This window comes from Homalodisca vitripennis, chromosome 2 (assembly GCF_021130785.1).
Source record: "Homalodisca vitripennis isolate AUS2020 chromosome 2, UT_GWSS_2.1, whole genome shotgun sequence".
NCBI lineage: Eukaryota > Metazoa > Arthropoda > Insecta > Hemiptera > Cicadellidae > Homalodisca > Homalodisca vitripennis.
The window spans coordinates 54,665,767-54,687,808 of NC_060208.1; the positions used below are offsets into that span (position 1 = coordinate 54,665,767).

The 22,042-nt window shown below is 33.9% G+C and overlaps 2 protein-coding genes across 2 annotated transcripts; one reads left to right on the forward strand and one right to left on the reverse strand.

Annotated features, from left to right (window-relative positions):
* Positions 1–265: 265 nt before the first annotated feature.
* Positions 266–21,731, forward strand: LOC124353968. Its single transcript, XM_046804062.1, has 5 exons — positions 266–370; positions 14,899–15,036; positions 16,260–16,398; positions 18,505–18,660; positions 21,166–21,731. Exons 2-5 carry the CDS (start codon positions 14,901–14,903, stop codon positions 21,200–21,202), a joined length of 468 nt encoding a protein of 155 aa, XP_046660018.1. The 5' UTR covers positions 266–370; positions 14,899–14,900; the 3' UTR covers positions 21,203–21,731.
* LOC124353967 lies at positions 9,177–11,190 on the reverse strand. Its single transcript, XM_046804061.1, has 2 exons — positions 11,016–11,190; positions 9,177–9,899 (listed from the first exon to the last, which is right to left on the reverse strand). Exons 1-2 carry the CDS (start codon positions 11,076–11,078, stop codon positions 9,321–9,323), a joined length of 642 nt encoding a protein of 213 aa, XP_046660017.1. The 5' UTR covers positions 11,079–11,190; the 3' UTR covers positions 9,177–9,320.
* Positions 21,732–22,042: the final 311 nt, after the last annotated feature.

Consider the following 22,042-nt stretch of genomic DNA (forward strand, 5'->3'; position numbering starts at 1 on the left):
TACATTACATTTATTGTTTACCCTGGTACATAGCTAAAAACTATAAAATCGCAGAACAAATAATGATGCCATAACTTGCATGATGCAGTAAGAGAAACCAACCTGGTTCCGAGATCTTTCTCTAAGCTCTGAGAAATACTACTTTTGTACAGGATATGCAAGATCTCCTTCAAAATTCATACCTTAAAGTCAAATCTATAGGAGAGTTACTTTCTTGTTAACAGGCTTGACATCATAAAACGTTATTTTCTTGTTTCAGCGGAGCAGGTGCAGCTCCTCAACACCGTTGGGTTTTCTCAGAGGGGATGTATCAACTACCTCTCACCTGTCCTCACCAGAACAGAGGAGACCAGACCAGATTGGCAACACAGTAAGTATGTTCTTAAATTTTCCTTACTTAATTTATCTCTAAAAATATTGTTAATTTGTTACCAAAGTATTGCTGTTTTAACAAGTAATTGTGTGTTATTTAGTAACTTTCCTACAAAACAAGGTTAGACTTAGTTCTGTGTATGGTAGTTATTATGTTATTAGACTGCTTCCGTTAGGAACTGACTACATTCCTAAACTATAAATAGGGAACGTCGATCTCTATTTAGGCGAGCACTTATGTGGGTATGCCGCAGCTCGGTGTTTAGATAACAATACCACTGAAAGCAAGGTTTTGATCGCGCCTTATTAGCAATCTCGTTTATCCTAAATTGCCTTGGTTCCATCATCTTTGGATTATTACGTCTCTTGTATACTAGCTTCCTTGTTACTACCATAGTTAATATCGACTATTGCTTAGCTTAATTTATAATGTGTTTGTTAGATTAATGAGTTTAATCAATCAAGCGCCCCATTAATCTAAGCTAATCAAGAGGGAATGGCAGTTTTACATGCAATTAGAACTACAGAGGCCCGTTTTATTCTATATTGACAGCTGCTGATACCCAGTTTCTAATATAGAACTCCTTTCCTTTTGCACTCTAAGGAGGACATAGACATTTTTAAAAGGCACTTTATGTTATTCATGAGGTAGTACTGAAAAGAGTGACAAGAAGAGCGATTCCAATCCCATGGTCGATATCAGACCTTCTGGAGTAGCTGGATTACAAGACCACGCCAAACGTTACAAAACTATATTTCAGGTCCATAACCAACTTAAGATAATAACTCGAGTCTATAACCATTACAAGACTGCGCCTTAAGTCCCTAATCATTACAAAACTACGCTTCGGTCAATAACCATTACAGGACTATACATCGAGTCCATATAAACATTACAAGACTACATCTCGGTCCGTAACCATTACAGGACTACTCGTCGAATCCATATAACCATTACAAGACTACGCCGCAAGTCTCTAATCGTTATAAAACTACACCTCGGTCCATAACCAATACAGTACTACACATCGAGTCCATACAACCATTACAAGACTACGCCCCAAGGCCGTAATCATTACAAGACTACGCCTCGATCTATAACTTGTAGTTTCCAATCGCTAATAACTACAAACTCAGACAAAACTATTCGTATTCTATAACGTAGCTTGTGTAAACATCTAATTACGAACAGTGAGAAAACAAACTTAATTTGTATGATATACTGTGTTTGCTTTTTTATAATTCAAAATGCCCTCTTATAGTCGAATAGATATAACTTCCGAATTGGAAGGGTGTGGAGGGGCAGCGAGCAGTGGGGAGACTGATGCCGCGGTGTTGCCACGTTGGTATAGGGCACTGCCGTGAGCGGTCACTTTCTCACCGAACACTGAGAAGAGAACATGAGACGGTGCGCGCCAGCGTACTTACCAATAAACAACGCGTCAGTGTGTGTTATCTTTTGATTGTTTATACTAGTAATCAGAAACGAAATTTCTCTAATTTAACACAAATATGTGCGATATTAATATGTTACCATTATACTATATAATAATCTACAACTACTACATAATTCGGATATCATGAAGGACAAACAATTTGGGTACTCTGAAAACCTAATATTGCATTCACAGCACGAATATATTTATTGCGGGGGCTGTCAAAATACTTCAAACACCGTCAGCATACATTCTGTTGACGTATATTTCCTGTGTTCCTTGGTCAGTTTGCACTCTATATTCGTCAGCAAAATCTTCAGTCACTAGTTTCACTGTCACTGTCATCTCCATTCACGTGAATTATCATTTCCTCTACTGCTGTTTCAATGAACTTCTTGTGCCCAAGCTTCTAAAATAGATTTTTTTGTGTGCTTTACGATATCCGTCCATTTTACGGTTGTAACTTGTTGAAGTCCTTCTTCGGTTAACCTCCTAACTTCAGTCAGTCATGTTAAATGTTTTATTGTTCCGAGCAACGTGTCCCTTAACTTGTTCCCAAACCATTTATATTGCATTGAAATGGCGATGGTAAGGTGGCAGTCTGACAATTTTGTGTCCTTGGGCTTTAGCCATCTCATCTATAATATACTTGGGGACCGGTGGTTTATTCATTTCACATATTTCTAACAACTCGGCTTTTGTAAAATCTTCTGCAAATTGTATGTTATGCTCGCGAAGCCATGCCTGAATTTCCGCTTTTTTGTTACCTTGCGTTGGGGCCTTATCTAAAATCTTGGAGTGGTATGGGGCATTGTCCATAACAATAACCGATGGAGCAGAAAGGTTAGGTAGAAGTGATTCTCTGAACCATTTTGAAAAAGTGTCATGGTTCATTTCTTCATGGTAGTCTGTGGTTTGCTTTGAAGCAAATAACAAGCAATAATTAGCAACAAACCCTCCAGATGTACCAGCGTGCAGTAAAATAAGCCTACCACTTTTGCCAATATGCCTTTGCCGATGTGGCAACAGTGCCTGTTGCTATGGCAACCGCGTCAGACGCTCCTCGCTCCTATTGGTCAGGTAGCCAACCAGGCAGTTCTCCCTCTCACTCCAACGTCAGAACGCCCCGCCCCGCCGATTCGGAAGTTATATCTATTCGACTATAGGTTTGACCGCACATTAACTGAAGAACCTAGGAGATGTTTAGCACCAATATAGGTCCACTTTTTTAGAAATTAAGATTTTCCACTATACCCTTTATGCCGAAAGTAGATACAAGCGCTGTTTCTCAGTACAACTTATGTACCTTAGGCTATACATATATTTAAATTTGTCATTGTAATTCTAATTCAATCGAATATCGTAAATATTATATATGTGATAGGTTGGTTGACTGTGTTTCTGTTTTTCTATTACTAATACGATTGTGATGAAATATTGAATGAACACTAAAATAATATGTACCTCAAATATCCCTACTTTCCGTTTTAAATTATCATACTACACCATAAATTTGAAGATTTCTCCACACTAACTTCAAATAGTTACGTTTTGGAATGTTCCACAGACATTTGAGTAATTTCTTTAGTGTTTATAAAAACTCCTTCTCCATTTCAGAGCTCCGAACTGTATAAACTTAAAGTCCAATTATTCCTAAACGGATCAGGAGATTGCAATATCTTCCAGTAACCCTCACTTATCTCTCGAGTGTTTGGTGTGGGGTTTAAAAAGGTTATCCCTGCTATTCAGCATGAAATTGCTTGCCAAGTCGCGTATAACTGCTAGTATAAAAGTAACCTTAGTATATTTTTAGTTACATTATTAGTCATGTGTTGGTTTTGTGAATATTACATATCAGTATAGTTTAATGATTTCACCCGTTATTCAATGTATATTAGATTTAAAAGTGTGTTTGTAAATAACAAAATTCACTATAATATTATTGAAAATTACACATTTATTACAATATACTATTTAATTACAAAGTTGAAGAACTTTCGGAAGTACTTTTAGAAAATATTTTTGGGATTCTAATACACTGTCTTGCCTAGTCGTAAATGAGAACGATTTCTTTAAAATATTAGATTTGAGACGGGGAAGACGTCACGGCAGTTTCATGAAGATGGAGGAAAACGTAATGGCAGTGAAGGGCTACAAGATGGCACATAAAAGTTAATGTGGGGTGGTGCCCTTCTACACTTCGTCCTGCCCTTGTAGTGATTCAACTGAGTTTATTGTCATTATACGAAATTTTCATACAGAAAAAGAGGTATTGCAGTCCTTTACGTAACACACAAACGATGTAAGGTATATATTAACGTACTTGGCCTCTAGAGCGCGTTTTGGGTTTCTTCAAGTCCGTGCGTCTGTTTGTATTCAGAGGGGGAACAGTTACGTGAGGCAGTGTTTACCTGAATACTCAACTCTAGGTACTTCACAGTATGTCCGGATAGACGAGCTAGATGCCAATTTAGGACCAAAGTAAAAATAAGTGCCAATGGGGAAGAATGAGTAAGATAATCTCTTATAAACCACCCCATCTATTTACCCATTTTATATTTTAATCACTTGTGTTTACCAGAATCTACATATTTCGAAATTGTTATATTGGCATCATGACACCTATGCTGGTCAAGCAGGAAGTTATTATCCAATAACACACAAGAACCAATAATAAATACTGATAAGTTATTTCAAATGAGAGTGATCTTCTATTTACCACAAATCCCAATGTGGTGTGAAATTGTGTGATTTCGTTTGGACACAAAAGGAGCAATAATTGAGTTTCTGGCACAATTAATAAATTTACTCAGATACAAATAGCGAAACCACAAAGAATAAGATGAAAGTAGAGGAAAGGATGCAGTTCCTTGACCAGACCAAGGCAATAGTGTTCCGGTGCTGCTGTGATCTGGATTGTTTCCCACTAACCATATTACAGAAGACGTCGTGTCCGATTTTCTCAATCGCAAATTATTATCAAATAAGAAATTATAAATAGATATATTGTAATTTAGTCACTTAATGTGCTATGGCTGCTATTTACATATTCAAGAACTAAAACTGTAAATTCCCATCCTTGTACTTATTCCAAACTGACATCATTAAACTTAGAATTTTATTTAAAATATTTGTTAAACTTTAACATGTAATTATGTAGTGAAAGACTCATGATTATGACTTTAATTATGTAACGTATAAAATCCATATTATTAATTTAACATTAGATAAATAAATGTAACTTATATTTCATTTGCATTTAACCTTTAAACTAAGATATCCTGAGGTAGTAGTGATGACCTGTTAGTGACCGCTGACGTCATCGTTCTCTTGGGGTGGTGCAATCTGGGTGTAATTTTTTTAATATTTTAAATTATACAGTCATACCATGCCTGAAGACTGAAAAATAGATTATTTTATTATTCTAGGGAATCGTAGGTATTGAATACAATTCTTCATTTTGTAATCAGACACACCCTAAACTGACTGATAAAAATGTCATTTTCAGAATGGATATAAGTTATGGCTGAATCAAAATTATACACAGGGTGATTCAAAACTAAACGGCAATCTCTCGGGAGCTTATTCTATAGATAAAAACAAGTAAAAAAGTTCATATAACCATATGCCCGGAAACGCTTCGTTAGCGAGTTACGCCTAGCGAAAGATTTCGCCCGGATTTCAGAACCCTTGGTGAAGTCAGGCCGTATAAAAATGGTAAAGGTAGTTACAAAGATACAGATACGATTGTTTTTTATGTTTTTATATCTGACAAATTTATTAAAATTCGTCCCAGACCTGTAAATGCAATACTTTCAGAGATATCTTACGTAAAACACAAGAATTGGTGCAAAGAAATAACACATTTTTGTGTTTAACGTAAGATTACTTCCATAAATGTTAAATAAAGGTCATTTTTTTCTTAAACAGATTTGTAGAACATTTAATTTTGAAAAGATTCATGTGAATTACTTAGGAAAAAAATTAATAATAGGTATTGAAATTTAGCTTTATTTAAAAATAAAACAGACGCACAAAAATGCATATTCTTATCTGCATAAAATATTAACTAATGTTTAGGTTGTGAGTAACAGCTGATCATTTATTCTAGACTGAACATTAACATAAAATGTATTTACCTTTATAAAACTGTAATAATCACCTATAATAGTTGCTCAAAGTGTCCTCCGTTGTTAGCAATGCACGTTTTCGCACGACGAATCCACTCTTTTCTAGCGCGTTTCATAACGTTTGGAGCATTCTTGATAGTTTCCGCCGCCTCTGTAATGCGATTACGTAACTCCTCTATGGTTTTAATCCGTTTTGAATAAACAATTGACTTCATCCAACCCCATAAGAAAAAGTCTGCTGGCGTGAGGTCAGGAGAACGTGGAGGCCATTTTACTGGTCCATTTCGACCAATCCATTGTCTACCGTATGTATCATTTAAATAGTTTTTCACATCATTAGAAAAATGTACAACACAACCTAAACATTAGTTAATATTTTATGCAGATAAGAATATGCATTTTTGTGCGTCTGTTTTATTTTTAAATAAAGCTAAATTTCAATACCTATTATTAATTTTTTTCCTAAGTAATTCACATGAATCTTTTCAAAATTAAATGTTCTACAAATCTGTTTAAGAAAAAAATGACCTTTATTTAACATTTATGGAAGTAATCTTACGTTAAACACAAAAATGTGTTATTTCTTTGCACCAATTCTTGTGTTTTACGTAAGATATCTCTGAAAGTATTGCATTTACAGGTCTGGGACGAATTTTAATAAATTTGTCAGATATAAAAACATAAAAAACAATCGTATCTGTATCTTTGTAACTACCTTTACCATTTTTATACGGCCTGACTTCACCAAGGGTTCTGAAATCCGGGCGAAATCTTTCGCTAGGCGTAACTCGCTAACGAAGCGTTTCCGGGCATATGGTTATATGAACTTTTTTTACTTGTTTTTAGCTATAGAATAAGCTCCCGAGAGATTGCCGTTTAGTTTTGAATCACCCTGTATATTATACATAATTGTATACATAATTATATATGTATACAAATTATATTTCTTAAATAATATTTTATTTTAAAAAAATTATTGTTTTAAATTATAACCTAATCCTAACAATGTTATAAATACGAAAGTGCCTTTGTTTGTTTGCTTTGTTTTCGCGTATACACTATTCTACTGATTGTACTGACATTTTACATGGACATTCCTAGGGTTCCTAGGATGACATAGGCCTACTCTTTTTTTCCTAAATCCTTCTGGGCTACGCCCCACTGGTCTTTAAGCAAGCAAAATATCCCATCTTTGCTCTAAAAGTTGTGTAATGTGAATTCAAAGAACCAGTTAGATGTATTTAACTATTATGTGTAAACATTGTATTTTGACAGCACAACCATATCTTTAATTATTTTAACCAATATTTTTAATATGTTTACATTTATAGAGTGAAATGATAACAAAAGTAACAACACTTCTTATTTCAACATCATGGCAAAAGCGCAAATCAATTTATTTATTCTAGATCACAAAGCAATACACAAGATACATTTTTATGACAGAAGACCGTCGAGGTGACACCGCATCCATTTCTTACTGATGAGGTATACATTACTATACGATAAGGTATATAAATACTGATATAATTCTTAGACTGGACCGAGGAAATAGTATGATACAGCGAATATGGATTGGGAACCAGGGATTTAACTGTATCATGTATCATCTTTACATATGGATGGCAACTGTCATAGTGTAAGTATTGAAATGAGTTAGTATTATTCATATTGATTTTAGTTTTTAATTTTTAACTTTCAATAACAATATCTATATCCATACAATTCATAAAACTATACCGGTACTGGTTTTAATTCAACCGCATAACAAAATTATATATAGGTATATTTATACTGTTTCTTGGGACAAAATAGCTCACTTCGATTTTGCGTTGGAAAAATAACTAATTTGAACTAGAAGTGCAATACCTGAAATAAGAATTACTCACACCTACGCTTAGCTACTGGTTCTCTTAATCATGAGCACTGAAATGGGTATCTGATGCACTATATATGACTAATTCCACTTTAAAAATATCATATGACCCTATAATATTACATCACAAATGCTTTCACTGTAATTATAACACTAAGAAAACTATGAACTTCAACAATGGAGTTCCTCTATATTGATCAAAAATAGTTAAAGTGTTACTGAAATCGTAGGAGTTATTAAAAAAAGAACACACTGAATGTTGCATGGAAATTGCAGGTGAAGCATCGGGTGCATGCTAGTAATGTTAAACAGTCACTCAAGTCATAATTTATATTCTTACTATGGGGAATTGACATTATTATCTTCAGCCATTTTCCTTGAGCCTGATTTCTAAATTGCTAAAAATTCCTAATTTTAGTGTCTGTAATTCTTCTAGAGTGATAAAAAATTGTGTCTTTAGAAGAGCTATCTATTAGGCTTTGACTCTAAAATTTGAAAAAATTCCAACCAAAATGTATTGCACAGTTTAAAATTAAATGATAATCATAAAATTCTGAATTATTTTAAATGCATTTGAAGAATTTCAAGGTTATGATATATCATGCATGAACTTAGATGAAAGAAAATGTTCACTTAAAAGCTTTCTAAAAAATGTTTCTTGAATAACAATTTACATAACAAGAAGGACACACAAGTTTACCCTGTTTCATAAATATATTCGCTACAGACTGTCATCTCTGCTTCTGTATATATTCCATTACTTCGGTGTTGGGTATCTTGACAGTAACTTGCTGCACAGAGAATCCTGCCGGGTGACGGTGCGGCATGTACGTGAGATACCCCAGCTTGAACAAGAAGTTGAACAGGACAGCTGGCCAGTAGTTAATGCCCACCTGAGGACGCAGCAGGAGGTTCCTCAGATCTATCACATCCTCGACTGTCAACTTATCAGTGATAACAATACTGATAGACTTACCACTCGCCAGTTTGTCAATGTATTGTTTGAAGGCAGGAATTTTGAAAACACCCCGGAGTTTTTTAATCGAAGCGTACTTTGTCCAGTAAGTCTTAACCTGCCCGGTTTTTAAAAATCGCAACACTGAGTAAATGTTGTAAATCTTTTTTCCCCTGGCGCTCTGGTAACCGTTGTAAGCTTCGTGAGCTCTTCGGACCGCGTCTGGATCCAAATTAAATTCAGGCTTCTTGAAGAGCTCTTCGGTCTCTTCTTTCGTGAGGCCGTAGTAATTAAAAAACTCGTGCTCCTTCAGAAACCCATAAGTGACGATACTGTTCAAGTCGGAAAATCCAAAAAGGGGCATATCTGCGACGCCTGTGATCAGACCCCCTTTCACAAAGATGTCGTTGTTCTTCAGGACGGTTCCTATCATACTCGTGCTCAGCGCGATGATTTTGCGGAGTTTTTCTGCACTTTTGACATCGTACATCGATTGTCCTATGATGGAATCGTGATCATCGATGATGACGAAGGCTCTACGGCCGAAGTGCTTACACAGATACACTGACAGAAGTCTTAAACCGTGCGTAATGTGTTGTTTGTTCATCTCCTTGTAAGTTGTGCCATTCCACCAGCGCTCGAAGAAAAACCGCTGATGATTCGTCAAGTGCGGGCTGTTCAAGAGGTATCCGTGCTGTTTGAAAGTGTTGTGTATGACGTATTTGAAAAACTCGGCAGCCTCGTCGAATGTCTTCACTATGTTGAGGCACTTGAAATCCGCACTGATCACAGGGATATTTTCCGAAGTGCTCCTCCATTATTGTTTTGTTTTCGGTGATTTTCAACTCATTCGAGACGAAAAGTTTGTAATTTTCGGTATCCATAACCGGTTCTAACGTCAGGTTTGCACGCGTCTTGGGATGTCCATCCTTGTCCACTTCGATCTCCAAGAACTTTTTCAGCATGTCGAGGTTGGTAGACTTGCCGAATTTGGGTGGAGCTGTTATCAATGCGACCCCTGACTTATCAATGATGTTTTTTATCATCAACGTTTTGTCGACAAATCCAGTTGTTTGGAGAATCTTTCTGTAATCTGAGGTTGAGAACCTAAACACTGGCTTTCTTGCTGCCTGTAAAATATCAAGTGTAACAATCAATGTAAGAACAATAAACTACTTAATCAATTAATTATTAATTAATTAGTAATCCATTAGTTAGCTGAAATGAGTCTAACACAGTTTATTACTTATTTTCCCACATTGGTAACATTTTATATAATTAAGTTCTTTTTGTTTGATGAAAAATACTAACTTTTTATATAACAATAAATATTGGTCATCATATCGGATTTTCTGTCTTTAAAGTTATCTTAAATGTAAAAATGTTGAACATACCTTTATAATTGCCTTAACATTATAGAAAATTGTTTTATAGAACGTGTTTTGGACATTTTGCTAAATACTAGTAGGAAAGAGATAGGCAGTTATTTATAATCCTTGCATCGTCGAAAGGAATTAAACTTGGACAACTCCAACAGAGAAATTTTTTTTTTAATTTAAAAAGCATTAATTTTGAGTGTAACCAATTGATGTTTTAGCACCTAAGAATATCTATTCTGGCATTTTGAGTTTAAAAACCCCTCACATTTAAATCAGATGAATAAAATCTTATCAAAAGGAATCTCACATTGCAAAAATATGTTTTTGTACAAAATACAAATCAGAGGCTTCTGCCTTGTATTGAAACTTAAGAACTTTCTTGTTTTGAAACATTGTCAATGAGAAATACAGATATGAATATTTATCTATAATCATTGATTGATGGATCATATGCTGTTGATATCCGTGTAACTTCTTTATTAATAAATTATATTGATTAAGTTATATATTATATTTTTAAAATACTTAAATTTCATTTATAAAAATAACTTAAATTACGTTTTTATTGTTTAGAAAAATACATGTGTTTCTCTTATTACATAGTCCCAAATAAATGTTCGTTTATTTATAGAAAAGAATATTTTTATCCCTTTAGTTATTCTTTAGTTAGAATATTTTAGTTCATTCTGCTATTCATTTTAGAGTCTGATAAAAATCATTGTGAATATTTCTATAAAAGCTATGATGTTATATTTATAAATATAATTAATTATAAAAATAATATTTTAAATCGAAATTGTTCAAACTATTAACAATAAAAACACGAGTACTTAAACCATTTTTATGTATCTTACTGTATATGCTCACCAATGAATCAGGAAAGCTAATGAAGAAAGAAAGCGCACTTAACAGTATAAGTTCTGTATTCATAATTGAATTGACTAGCACAAACAAATTCTGATGAATTTCTTCCTCGATCTAAAACTAAAATTAACTTCTAGCGTACCACTCGCACGTCACTGGCTATTAGTATGTACACTGCTTATCTTATCTCATCCAGTTGTGATAAGACATAACCTTAACTCATCATTGTTTCTTACAATCACCTGAATGAACTGTAACTTTGAAACTTAGTTTATGTTTTTACGTTATTTTAAGGTATGCGTACTTGACATGTATGTTTCAAAAAATAAATTTAAATACAAAAAATTTTTATAGTTATGAAATACTTAAAGTAACTATATAGTAAGTAATATAGAAGGTAAGGATTTAAAGTGCGTTGATTTTTAGAGGGATAGTAGTGTCTGTTGGGTTAATCATAGTTTGGGTGTCTTCTTTCAAGACAAGAAAAATATAATGTTTGTCCATCCTATCAAGAATTCTAGGCGCATGAAGTAGCAATTAAGATAAAAATCTATCGGTACTCACGTATTATATCGACCACACCCCTACATTTCTCCAAACACAAAAAATTCAACAAAAACAAACATTACCAAACAAAAACTAAACTCTTTATTGAAAAAAAACACACAAGACTTGTTTTTATTCTTAATCACACTCCGCCACCCAAAATGGCAAAATGGGAGTGCCTGTCAACGAAAGAAAAACATCCCTCGAGATAGTACCTATCAGTAAAATATCAAATTCTAGAGGAGCTGATCAGAAATATAAATTGAATTGTAATGGAAAGGCAATTATTTACCGTGTAAAAAACTTAATAAATCATGAATACCCCTATTATCGTTATCGCTGGAGCGGCCTGTCGCTGAACCTTGACTAGGGGGGAAGGGACAGGTATTGCGATAAGATAACACCGAACGTCTATTGTGGGCAGTTACCCAACAACCATGCTTCTAAATTACCAAATATATTGATGTTTTAAAATAATAATAGTGTGGTCGATATAATACGTAAGTACTATCTTGCGTCAGGCCCATGGTAAAGACGGCTTAAGATAAATATATGGATTTTTACAATATTTTAAGACATTAATGGAGGAATGACGTGTTCTTGGCGTAAATCCCGTAAGCTATGGTCATATACACGCTGAAAAAACAAATCCTCATCTTCCTTTTTCTTGAGCCTGGTTACAAAATTGCATACATCAATTACTTTATATACACGTCATTCGGAAACGTGTTCATACAATTTCCTACCTTTAGGAAAAGCACCTTAAAGTTCTATAGATCTTTACACAAATTGAAACTTTTTAAAACGTACCGTACTACCTTTAACTATAAGAATGTCTTAGCTTCAGATCATCCGAACTTTATTTAGTTACACAACACCCAACATCCAGAACGACCAATGTTCCATCTTTTGTGTCTACTTTCGGCCCAACACAACATTAAACACCACTGTTATTGGCGTGAATTTCTAATTAATTTATATTTAATTAACTAAATATTTTAAAACTCTATTTCAATAAAAAATAGATTAGTGGCAACTTAAGTTTTAAGATTTACACCTACCCTGTCTGTGCTTTTGAGCCACATGTAATCGTATACAATATTGGTTTTTTTGGTAATAAGGTTCAAATTGTATTTGTCCGCCCTTCTCTGCGAAATTGGATTTTATAAATCTGTTTTAATGAAGGAGTACAGTAGCTTTATTTATGGACATTATTTATGGTCCAACCGATTTTCTTAAAGAAATACATAAAAGAAGGGAAAGGGAAAATAAAATGCAGAAACATCGTTGTAATCTGGGTAGACAATGAAGATACCGTGTTCTCCTTAGCTATTTAATCCACTTCTATTACGGATAATACGGAGATCTCCCGTTACGAGTACGGATAATCCTCAATCTGTCTCTTGACCTACTTTCAGCTTATTAAAATGCCAGTATCAATTTGCCTCCACAATACCTTTCCCCAGATTTCACCTGCATATTAGCCTTATTTATTAAAAGGTTAAGGCTGCTTATTAGTGCATTATGTATATAAATGTTTAGTCCATAAATGTAAGATTGGTCACTGCAAATAATTTTATTTATAATATATTTAATTTATTTCTGTTTTCGCTTGATGGTGCATAACTTTTATCCTTTCCGGAGATATTTAGATTCATATTTAGACTTAATAGAGAACTCCAAATAACTTGCCCAGTGTGTAATAAATATTCCACGCAAAATATATCTTAAAAGTTATCCTCCGACAAAGAGTATCCTGCGACTATGTAAACAGAGTATGCTGACATTTATATAATTATACGTGTATAATCGATATATACATAGGATATCTGAAATTACTAGCAAGAATCTATTTAGTTTCTTATTAATTACCAACGCTGTGTTGACAAACAGCTAAAGTTCCACATACTATAGTGTGGATCGTTTGATATTAAATCGGTTTTGTTATTCTGTTTTTAATTTGCTTCGATCACCAATTTGAATCCAGAATGTGTAGTTTTTATACAATGTTAGTATGTTATAAATAATAGATATATAATATTACAACTCAGTATATAACAATTATCTATGTTTGCTTGTCTTTAACATACATAATTCTACATAGTCGGGATGTTGAGCAATAAAGATGATACTTATTTTAATACATTGTTTTAATCTACCAAATAATGTTATGTAGTTTAACAGTGTTTTTGGACACATACTCAAGCTTCTTAAGTTGAATATGATGTATCATAACTACCTGTTTGCGAGTTAGGTTTTTTAAAATGCCGTCTGAAATGATGTAATTTACCGTACGTGTGGGTAAATTTGTTTCTTGTGCTGATGTAAAACTTCTTAGGATTTAGTTATAAATAAGTATTTAGGATAATAGTATTTAACCACGTTGTCAAATAGCATGTATCCAAACTATGGTTGGATGAAAACAAATGAATTATTACATGTTCTTTTTCCCATCGTAAGATGTTTACAAAATAGTTTTTTATGGCAGCTATAGATTATATATATATATATATATATATATATATATATATATATATATATATAAATATATAAGGATATTTGTTTTATACTGTATGCATATGAAGTCTGTTATTTTATTCGGTCAGTTTTCTCAGTAAATACTGTATTTGGTATTAACTCCTTCCCATAAATACTTCTAGTAGTAAACCATGGGTTAAATTACTCTACAGTATAATCGTATTTTGTCAAACCACGCTCGTATAGTAGTATACTCTAGTGGAATGGGGTTGAGGTCTTTGGTTAGTTATTTAGTTACTAGTAAGAAAAAAAAACATAAAATATTGTACCTTAATATTAACTTTCTCCTTTATTATTAATGTGTTAATGTTAGTAAACAAATTCATCATGTCTGGTTGTTATGCATAATGACCAAATTCACTGATCAAAGTGATAAAATATATATTGTTGCATTAAACAGAATCAAGTTAACGCGATTTGACTAAAATAATAAAATTCATTGCAAAATAATCTCTTCGAGCAGACATTATGAAGAATAGCTAACTGAAATTGGTCAAAGAAATAAATTTAAAATGGTGGGAGGGATGTCACGTGACTAATAGCCTTGCGAAGTGATCTAACCTAACAAAGTATAACCTAACGGTTGGATAAAGTAATAAAAATAAAGCATGATTAATCACTTTGACCAACTTCAGTCAAGTAGTAAGTGTAATGGCTGCATAAAGTGATACATAGAACATTACTAATCTCTTTGACCAAAATCCCAAAATATTATACAAAATGAATGGATATTATATGCAATTAATATATGGATTAATTGCTTTGGCTGTGACATATACATTGATTCACTGTGTAATGGCAGGAATGCAGAACCTCTCTATCTCTTGTGCTCTGGTCTGCCTTATCATCTTGGGAAGTTCTGCACTCGTCGGCGCTTTCGGAGTCCTGAAACACCAGATAAGCGCAGTTCTCGTCACAGGCGTGATGTACCTGCTGGCAGGTGAGTTGGAAGTTTATCGATTATTTATTAATACAGTACTAGAGAAAACTATATTGAAACCACGACCATCATCTACTGGATATTTTACAAGAAAAGTAATTCCCAAAACTGGGAGACCTACTTGCTAAACCTCACAACTACGTTTTCAATTAGTACGGTGTGTACATGAAGGGGGTTCGAGGATTCAGGAGCCCTCTAAGGCATGCTCGTGAGCGTAAAGACAGAAGACTGGAAACCTCCAGCGTTTTTTAAATCTAAAAGGCATTTTGAGTTGCTTCTGAAGTACAGGATATTCGGGATTGGTAGGGAGATTAGTACAGTCTCCTGTAGAAATATTATAGATCAAACGTACTAGGATATCAATGAGAAAGTAGTGGGATAGTTGTAGGTCGTATCCCCTGCCACCACAGAAGTAATGATTCTGTTCCATCCCTTACCAGTCAAAACAGTCAGACAGTTAATGGCTTTCTCATGTCATGATTTATAGTATTAGCAAATAGCGACTGTGGCTGGACCCAGGTAGTTCTACACTAACACTAACCAATGAATACAAAAGGTTTGTATTCATTGCACTAACACACAAGTGGAAGGGTTTAGGGCCGGCCGCATTTCCGTCTTATTAGTTAACTAGTACACTTCCTCGATTCAACCCAGCGTTTTTCTTAGTTGTAAATTTTATCCTAAAAATATTAGTATATACAGATTGTAAAAGTCTTGACAAAAATTATACCTAATAAAGTACAATACACTGAAATTGTCACAGAGTATTGCTTACTAATGAGTCTAAGATGTTACTGAATAACCCAGGAAGGAAAACGGCAGGTGCCAGGCTGACGCTTTGCGCACGTGAGTGTGTGTGAGCGGTGTGCGTGCGTGCTAGGCGACCTGGCCCTTCAAGCGTACTCCTTAATTGGTAACATTACTAGAATTGAGAGATGTTGGCTTATTCACATCAATTTAAATTATAGGTTTATCTACATTTCTTTAGGGTTTCAAGATGGCACCCACTTACAATTCCGAGAAGTATGTAATTGCATAGCATAAATTCCAATGAAAATTATAACAATCATAATCCTTACCAGTAACTGATTTTAGCAAGATTCTCTGGCCTAGTTCGTAATCCTTTACTGTTTAATTAAACGATTCAGTTTCATTGCTAATTAAACTGTATAGCTGTTAGCAAAATATTATTTAACCGATTTCATGTTACATGCTTGACGCAGCAACGTTCGCTTTGTTCACGCTCGCTATAATCCACTTCAAGCGCCAGCAAAGCAAGACTCGGACTTCTAGCATTCCCGTGAGTCCGGAGTGCCTGGACATTCCAGCTCCGGTTCTAGCTGACGGTGTATCCCCTTCCAGGTACAGCACTTTTCCACAAAACCCTTTTCGTTATCAAGTATTCACTGTTATTAATAGTTATTATTAATAGTTGTGTTAGTTATTGTTAGGCTAGAGATTTGAACATCAACAATTTTATATATTATTATAAACTTACAAATTTGTTATATAAGTTAGATACGGGGGAAGGAATGTTGGAAAAGCAGACGAAACATATTTGCTTTGGCTCCTGGTTTGGGACATTGAAACCGCAATGTTTTCATACGTATTTACAAAAAAAGGATTGAATATTGCTTTATAATTATTTATGTCTTTTCTACATCTAGATAAGTAGTTTGTGATTTCGACTACTGGTGTACATGGTAGGAGTACACCACACCACGTGTAGGGTTGCAGGGCTGGGATTGCGTGTTAAATTTCAAATGTATAACTCATTCAATTCTCAAAATATTCTGCAGACAGATAGACATACAATCGTACTGAACACAGATTCGTACAAAAATGACGCTCATCCAAATTCCATGGTTGGGCATGCACCATCATAGAACACATTCTTGTCTTTGTAGAAATGAAGTTTCATGCAATATTTAAGGTCTACGGAGGTCGGGATATTAATTTCCACATGATACGTTCATATTATCATATTCATTCATTGTGTTCATTCAGTTAGGTTTCCCAGTTGTGTTTAAACAATAAAGGTTCTAGCGAGTTAGAGAGGGTATACAACGCAAGTGTGCGTAGATACAAAATCTCATCACCTACTTTTAACATTAAATATATATCCACTTTATTAAGTTTTACTCCATGAATAAAAATGGCACAAGTTAAAATCTCATATGATTGCATTCAGTTTGATTACAAACTTATTTATACTGGAATGTTGTCGATGCCATTATGCTTACCCACCACAAGATCAATGTAAAAATATTCGCTAGCGCTCACCCCAAATCCCACCATCGAACTCAGTGTTTTTTATATATATATATACAAGAAATATTTCTTTTCTATAGGTCATTTCGTTTTCAAGATATTGTGTAGACAGGCAGATAGATAGACCCTGAAAATTTGTTTCTTCAAATTTTTTCCGCATCTCAAGTGATAAGCTTCAGTAAAGCTCATTCATTAACTAATTTTATGTGTTTCTTGCGAGAAAAGTTACAAAGGCTACTAAGTGCTATGCTATGTTTACCCACCCACACAATGAGCCTGAGTTAGGTGACCTCAATGATATTATACGTCATGATCTTGCTCAGGAGGATCCACAAGGTTATGAGTACATAACACAGGTATGAGTACGCCACACTACGTGTCGCGTAACATGCTTCGCTGAGGTTGCATGCAAAATTTCAAATCTATATAGTTCATTTCGTTCTCTAAATTTCTTGTGGAAAGATAGACTGACATGCATACAATCACACGAAAAAAATGTTTACATCCCTCTGGCAGGCAGAGGCAAAAGAGAAATTGTGTAACTAAATGATAGGCGTCAATGACAATCAGTCAAATGCCATTGTTGGACATGCATTATCATAGAACTTTTTGGTCAATATTGAAATGAATTTTCATGCAAAATTTAAAGCCAACAGATGAAATCTTTCTAAACATATCCTGCCACATGATATATTAACATTCTGTTCAGTAAGTTTTATAGAAATGTTCAAATAAAAGTTCTGGTAAATTCTTAGGGTACTACAACTTTCTGTGCTCTGAAGTCAAACATTATCACCGGCTTTTAACATTGACTCTAGTATATTATATTTTTTTGTATTCTATGGATAAAAATTACATGTTGAAATCTCAAAATATGGATTCAGTTTGTTTACAAACTTATTTATTCAGCTATTTTCTGTCTCCACCATGTTACTCCATAAGACCAAGTTTTCAGCCTTACGAATAATAGGCTTCACTAAAGCTCAGCCAATTACTCTAAATCAAACTAGCCTTAAAGTGACGAAATGTAAAACAGTTAACATCCATACATATATATTGAATGTCAATGAATCTCATAAAAATTGATTTTAAACTATGTGAGAGTTGTAAACCAAAGGAACAAATACAGCTACACTGATAACAATGTATGATTTTCTTATAATTCAGTTCTTGTATTATTCTTCTATTTCGTTCCAGCGTGGTGGCAACAGAGCCGAGGTTCGCACCTGTGTGGGCTGACTACTACAGTGCCAGGGTGTTCAGTCTAGGATGGTCGGTGGACCTCGGCTGGGGTGGGGTCATTCTCTGTGTCCTGGCCAGCATCTTGTGGATCCTCCTGAGCAAGATCATGAGGTATAATATCCTTGAGGTCACCTAACTAAGGCTCATTAATACATCAATTTGTCTTTAGAACCATTATGAAGGACCCGAGAGGTCGTGTTGTCTGTCCGTCTGTGTGATAACTCTTGATAGAAACGTTCTGCACTTTAAACTTGGGACATTAAGTTCCTCTTGGTTCTAGAAAGAGTTATATTGATTTAAAGTGAAAAGGTAAAAGGGCAGTCCGTCTGTCTGTGCACCACCTCTTTTAGGCCTAAAATGTTATTTTTTTAATTACTACCACATACAGTAAATAATATGAAAAGAAGTCTGATTCGTGCGAAATGTAAATTTTATTGTGAAAATATTTATACAAGTATTTAAGTACCTTCAGATTGTAAAAATAGCTTTTCTAAAAAAATTCTATTCATGCTCAAGTGATTTCTACCTATTATACTCGATACCACATAGTCCAATTTTTATTAAATTTTTCAAGTGTCACTTGTGAATATTTTCATTTAATTTTTCCCTTTAAAAAGTCGCAAATCTTATTCTGGTTTCAATAAACAGTTTTCTGTAAACTTCTAACTAATACAATATAGTTTTTTTTTTAAACAGCATAGCCCCATCTCTATACAGAATGTAACAAAACTCTCTACACAAACTTTGGGATATTATTCTAAGGATCAAGAGGAGCTAAATACTTAATGCAACCTTTCGTTTACCGTCTATCTGTATGTATGTTTTAGTTTTTATTTTTATTTCAGAAATCAGTAAAGATAGAAGGCTCAAATTTGATAACATTAATTTTCTTGCTGTCCCACATCAAGAGAAAAACTACTGTTGTATCATATCACGTTTCAAGATGACAGACGGTTGAACTATTTAAAGCTTAATAATGTAAAGTCTAATAAGATTATGAATATTTTTAAAGAATAATATTTGCTGAATCTAATTACAAACATTTTGACACAAAAATCTAAAATTGGCCAAGGAAAAAGAAAAAATGTAGATGTAAGCTTTTAACTGTTGTAGTCCACGGCAAAGTTGTTATTGCTTTCATGGTATGGTACCATTAACCATACATTATAACCATTAGCACTGTAGTGTAGGAGCCAAGGGCTAATTTGCATTGTATAAACCACACAACCTGGGTTTTCTTGGAATCAATGGAGAAATTTACTCGAAGAAAGAAAGAAATCAACCACACTAGTTTTCTGGAGGACAAATTGTGATGCTATGGAAAGGATTAAAAATATTAATCAATAACTTTTCCTCAGATTATATTTTTTGTAGCTTGGTACACTTAAACCAACTATTAGGCTCATAAATTACAGTTTTACCATCACCAGATAACTAGATAAAGAGACTGAAATTCACCACTATAACGGTCTGTCTAGTATAAGGTTAGCTGATGCTGGTTAATATGTATTAACATGTCTGATGGTTAGTTTAAAAGTGTCAAGCTAAGAAAAATGTGATCTGTGAAAATAATTGTCATCAAAACTAGTGCTGGTGAAATTTGATTCTAAGAAAAACAAGGTTGTGTGCTTATACAATGCAAATTTGGTTTTGGCTCCTGAACTATTATTATTATAACAGCTGATGGTTAGGATAATATTATACAATAGGCTGTGGGAGACAAACAGGAAGACAATAGGGAGATGGCTTTGATACAAAAATTCTAAGTAGACCTAGATAATAAATAAAAAAAATATAAAAAAAATAATAAATAAAAGATAAATAAAAAAAAATGTGTTCAATGGTTAGATCATTGTGAGAATACAGTATCAAAATCTAAATAACTATTTTCAAATTTAACTTCATAAGAGGAGATTTAACAGAGAAATCAGATGAACAATGTGCAAAATTTATACAAAAAATAATATTTAAAGTTATACTCAAAAGGTATATTTATCAGAGAATGTTTCACTCTCCAATAGCTGAATCTTTTTTACACAAAAATCCTTCTACAGCTCACCACTATTACAATCACATACTGTATGTTTTGTACCAAATTCAATATTTATGAACAATTATAATATTCAAAGATTGGTTTTTATCACTTTTAACTTGATTGATAACCAACAAACTGGATCTAAATGGCTCCGGAAATTTCATTAGTTTTAAAGCAAGGTTGTGAGACTGCATCCCTTATTTTCCTGTTCGTTCAAAATTAGCAAATTCATCTTTATTTTGTAGTACATTTTTGGGTTCAGTTAGGGCAGGTTTTATTCATATTAAAACTGCTTTTGAGTTTAAGCAGATTGCTCATTTTTGCATTCTTCTTTATTGCTGCAAAGGTGCAACCAGAATTACAAATGAGGGTCCAATAACGGTTTGGCCCAAGAAGCAATAACCGTAGAATTTGCCATGCCTCTACATCGTTAAGACAAGCAGAACACTTTCCAAAGCTTAAAGGCCTATAAGATATGTGAACACGAGTTGCGGTTTTCAACACATTTGTTATACATTAAATTACATTGCTTGTCATTTATTATACAGTAAATGATCAGTGACGCTATGCTCTGTTCTCAGATACAACCCCCGGCCCACAGTGAGTCTACTGTCATAACAATCACCGGTCGAGGTTTAGACCTGTCTCAATGCTGCTGCTAGTCATTAGGAAAGTAGTGACTTTTTATAAGCGCCTCAACAGAAACATGAGATGAAACTACAAACAAAAACTCGCAGCAAGAGAACATTGAAAGGTCTTGTTTTGGTGCTAAGCCTCACCTTGATTCTTGAAGAGACAACTCTATTTACAAGTGTGTAATCTATAAAAACCCTTTAAAACGCTGGAGTGTGATAGTTTTTTTTTAGAAAGTTGAAAATTGTGGACACCTTCAACAAACTACAAGTGTCTCAAAGAAGATTGGATTATGGTATCTTCTACAACACAGGACGGAGTAAATGATATCTGAACCACATGTACTGAGATTTGTAATATAAATAACAAATAATCTTAAAAAAAACGAGTCTTAGAGTAATATTCGTCCAGCTTTGTGTCATATATGAGATTCTATTTCATTGAAGAATTTATTCACAATAACTTTTTTTTTTACTCTTCAAATAATGATAATATCTAACATCTTTAATATATATATATACAGTGGCGAACAAATTAATCCGAACAAAGGGAAATTTTGGTCTATTGTTGGGAATTTTCCCCTCAGTGGCAGCCTGCTTACCCAGAATGCAATAAGTTCATGTTTGGTAATTGAGGTTATGTTGCTGATATGTACACATACTGATTTAAGTGTTTTTATCTGGTTATATAAGTGGATTTATATTAGTTTCTGTGTATTACCATATTTAGTGTATCAAGTCACAAAGACGTACAGTCTGCAGCAATGGATATTACTCCACGGAAACGCTCAAAAAATTGTTGCATTGTCTCATCACACACAAATGA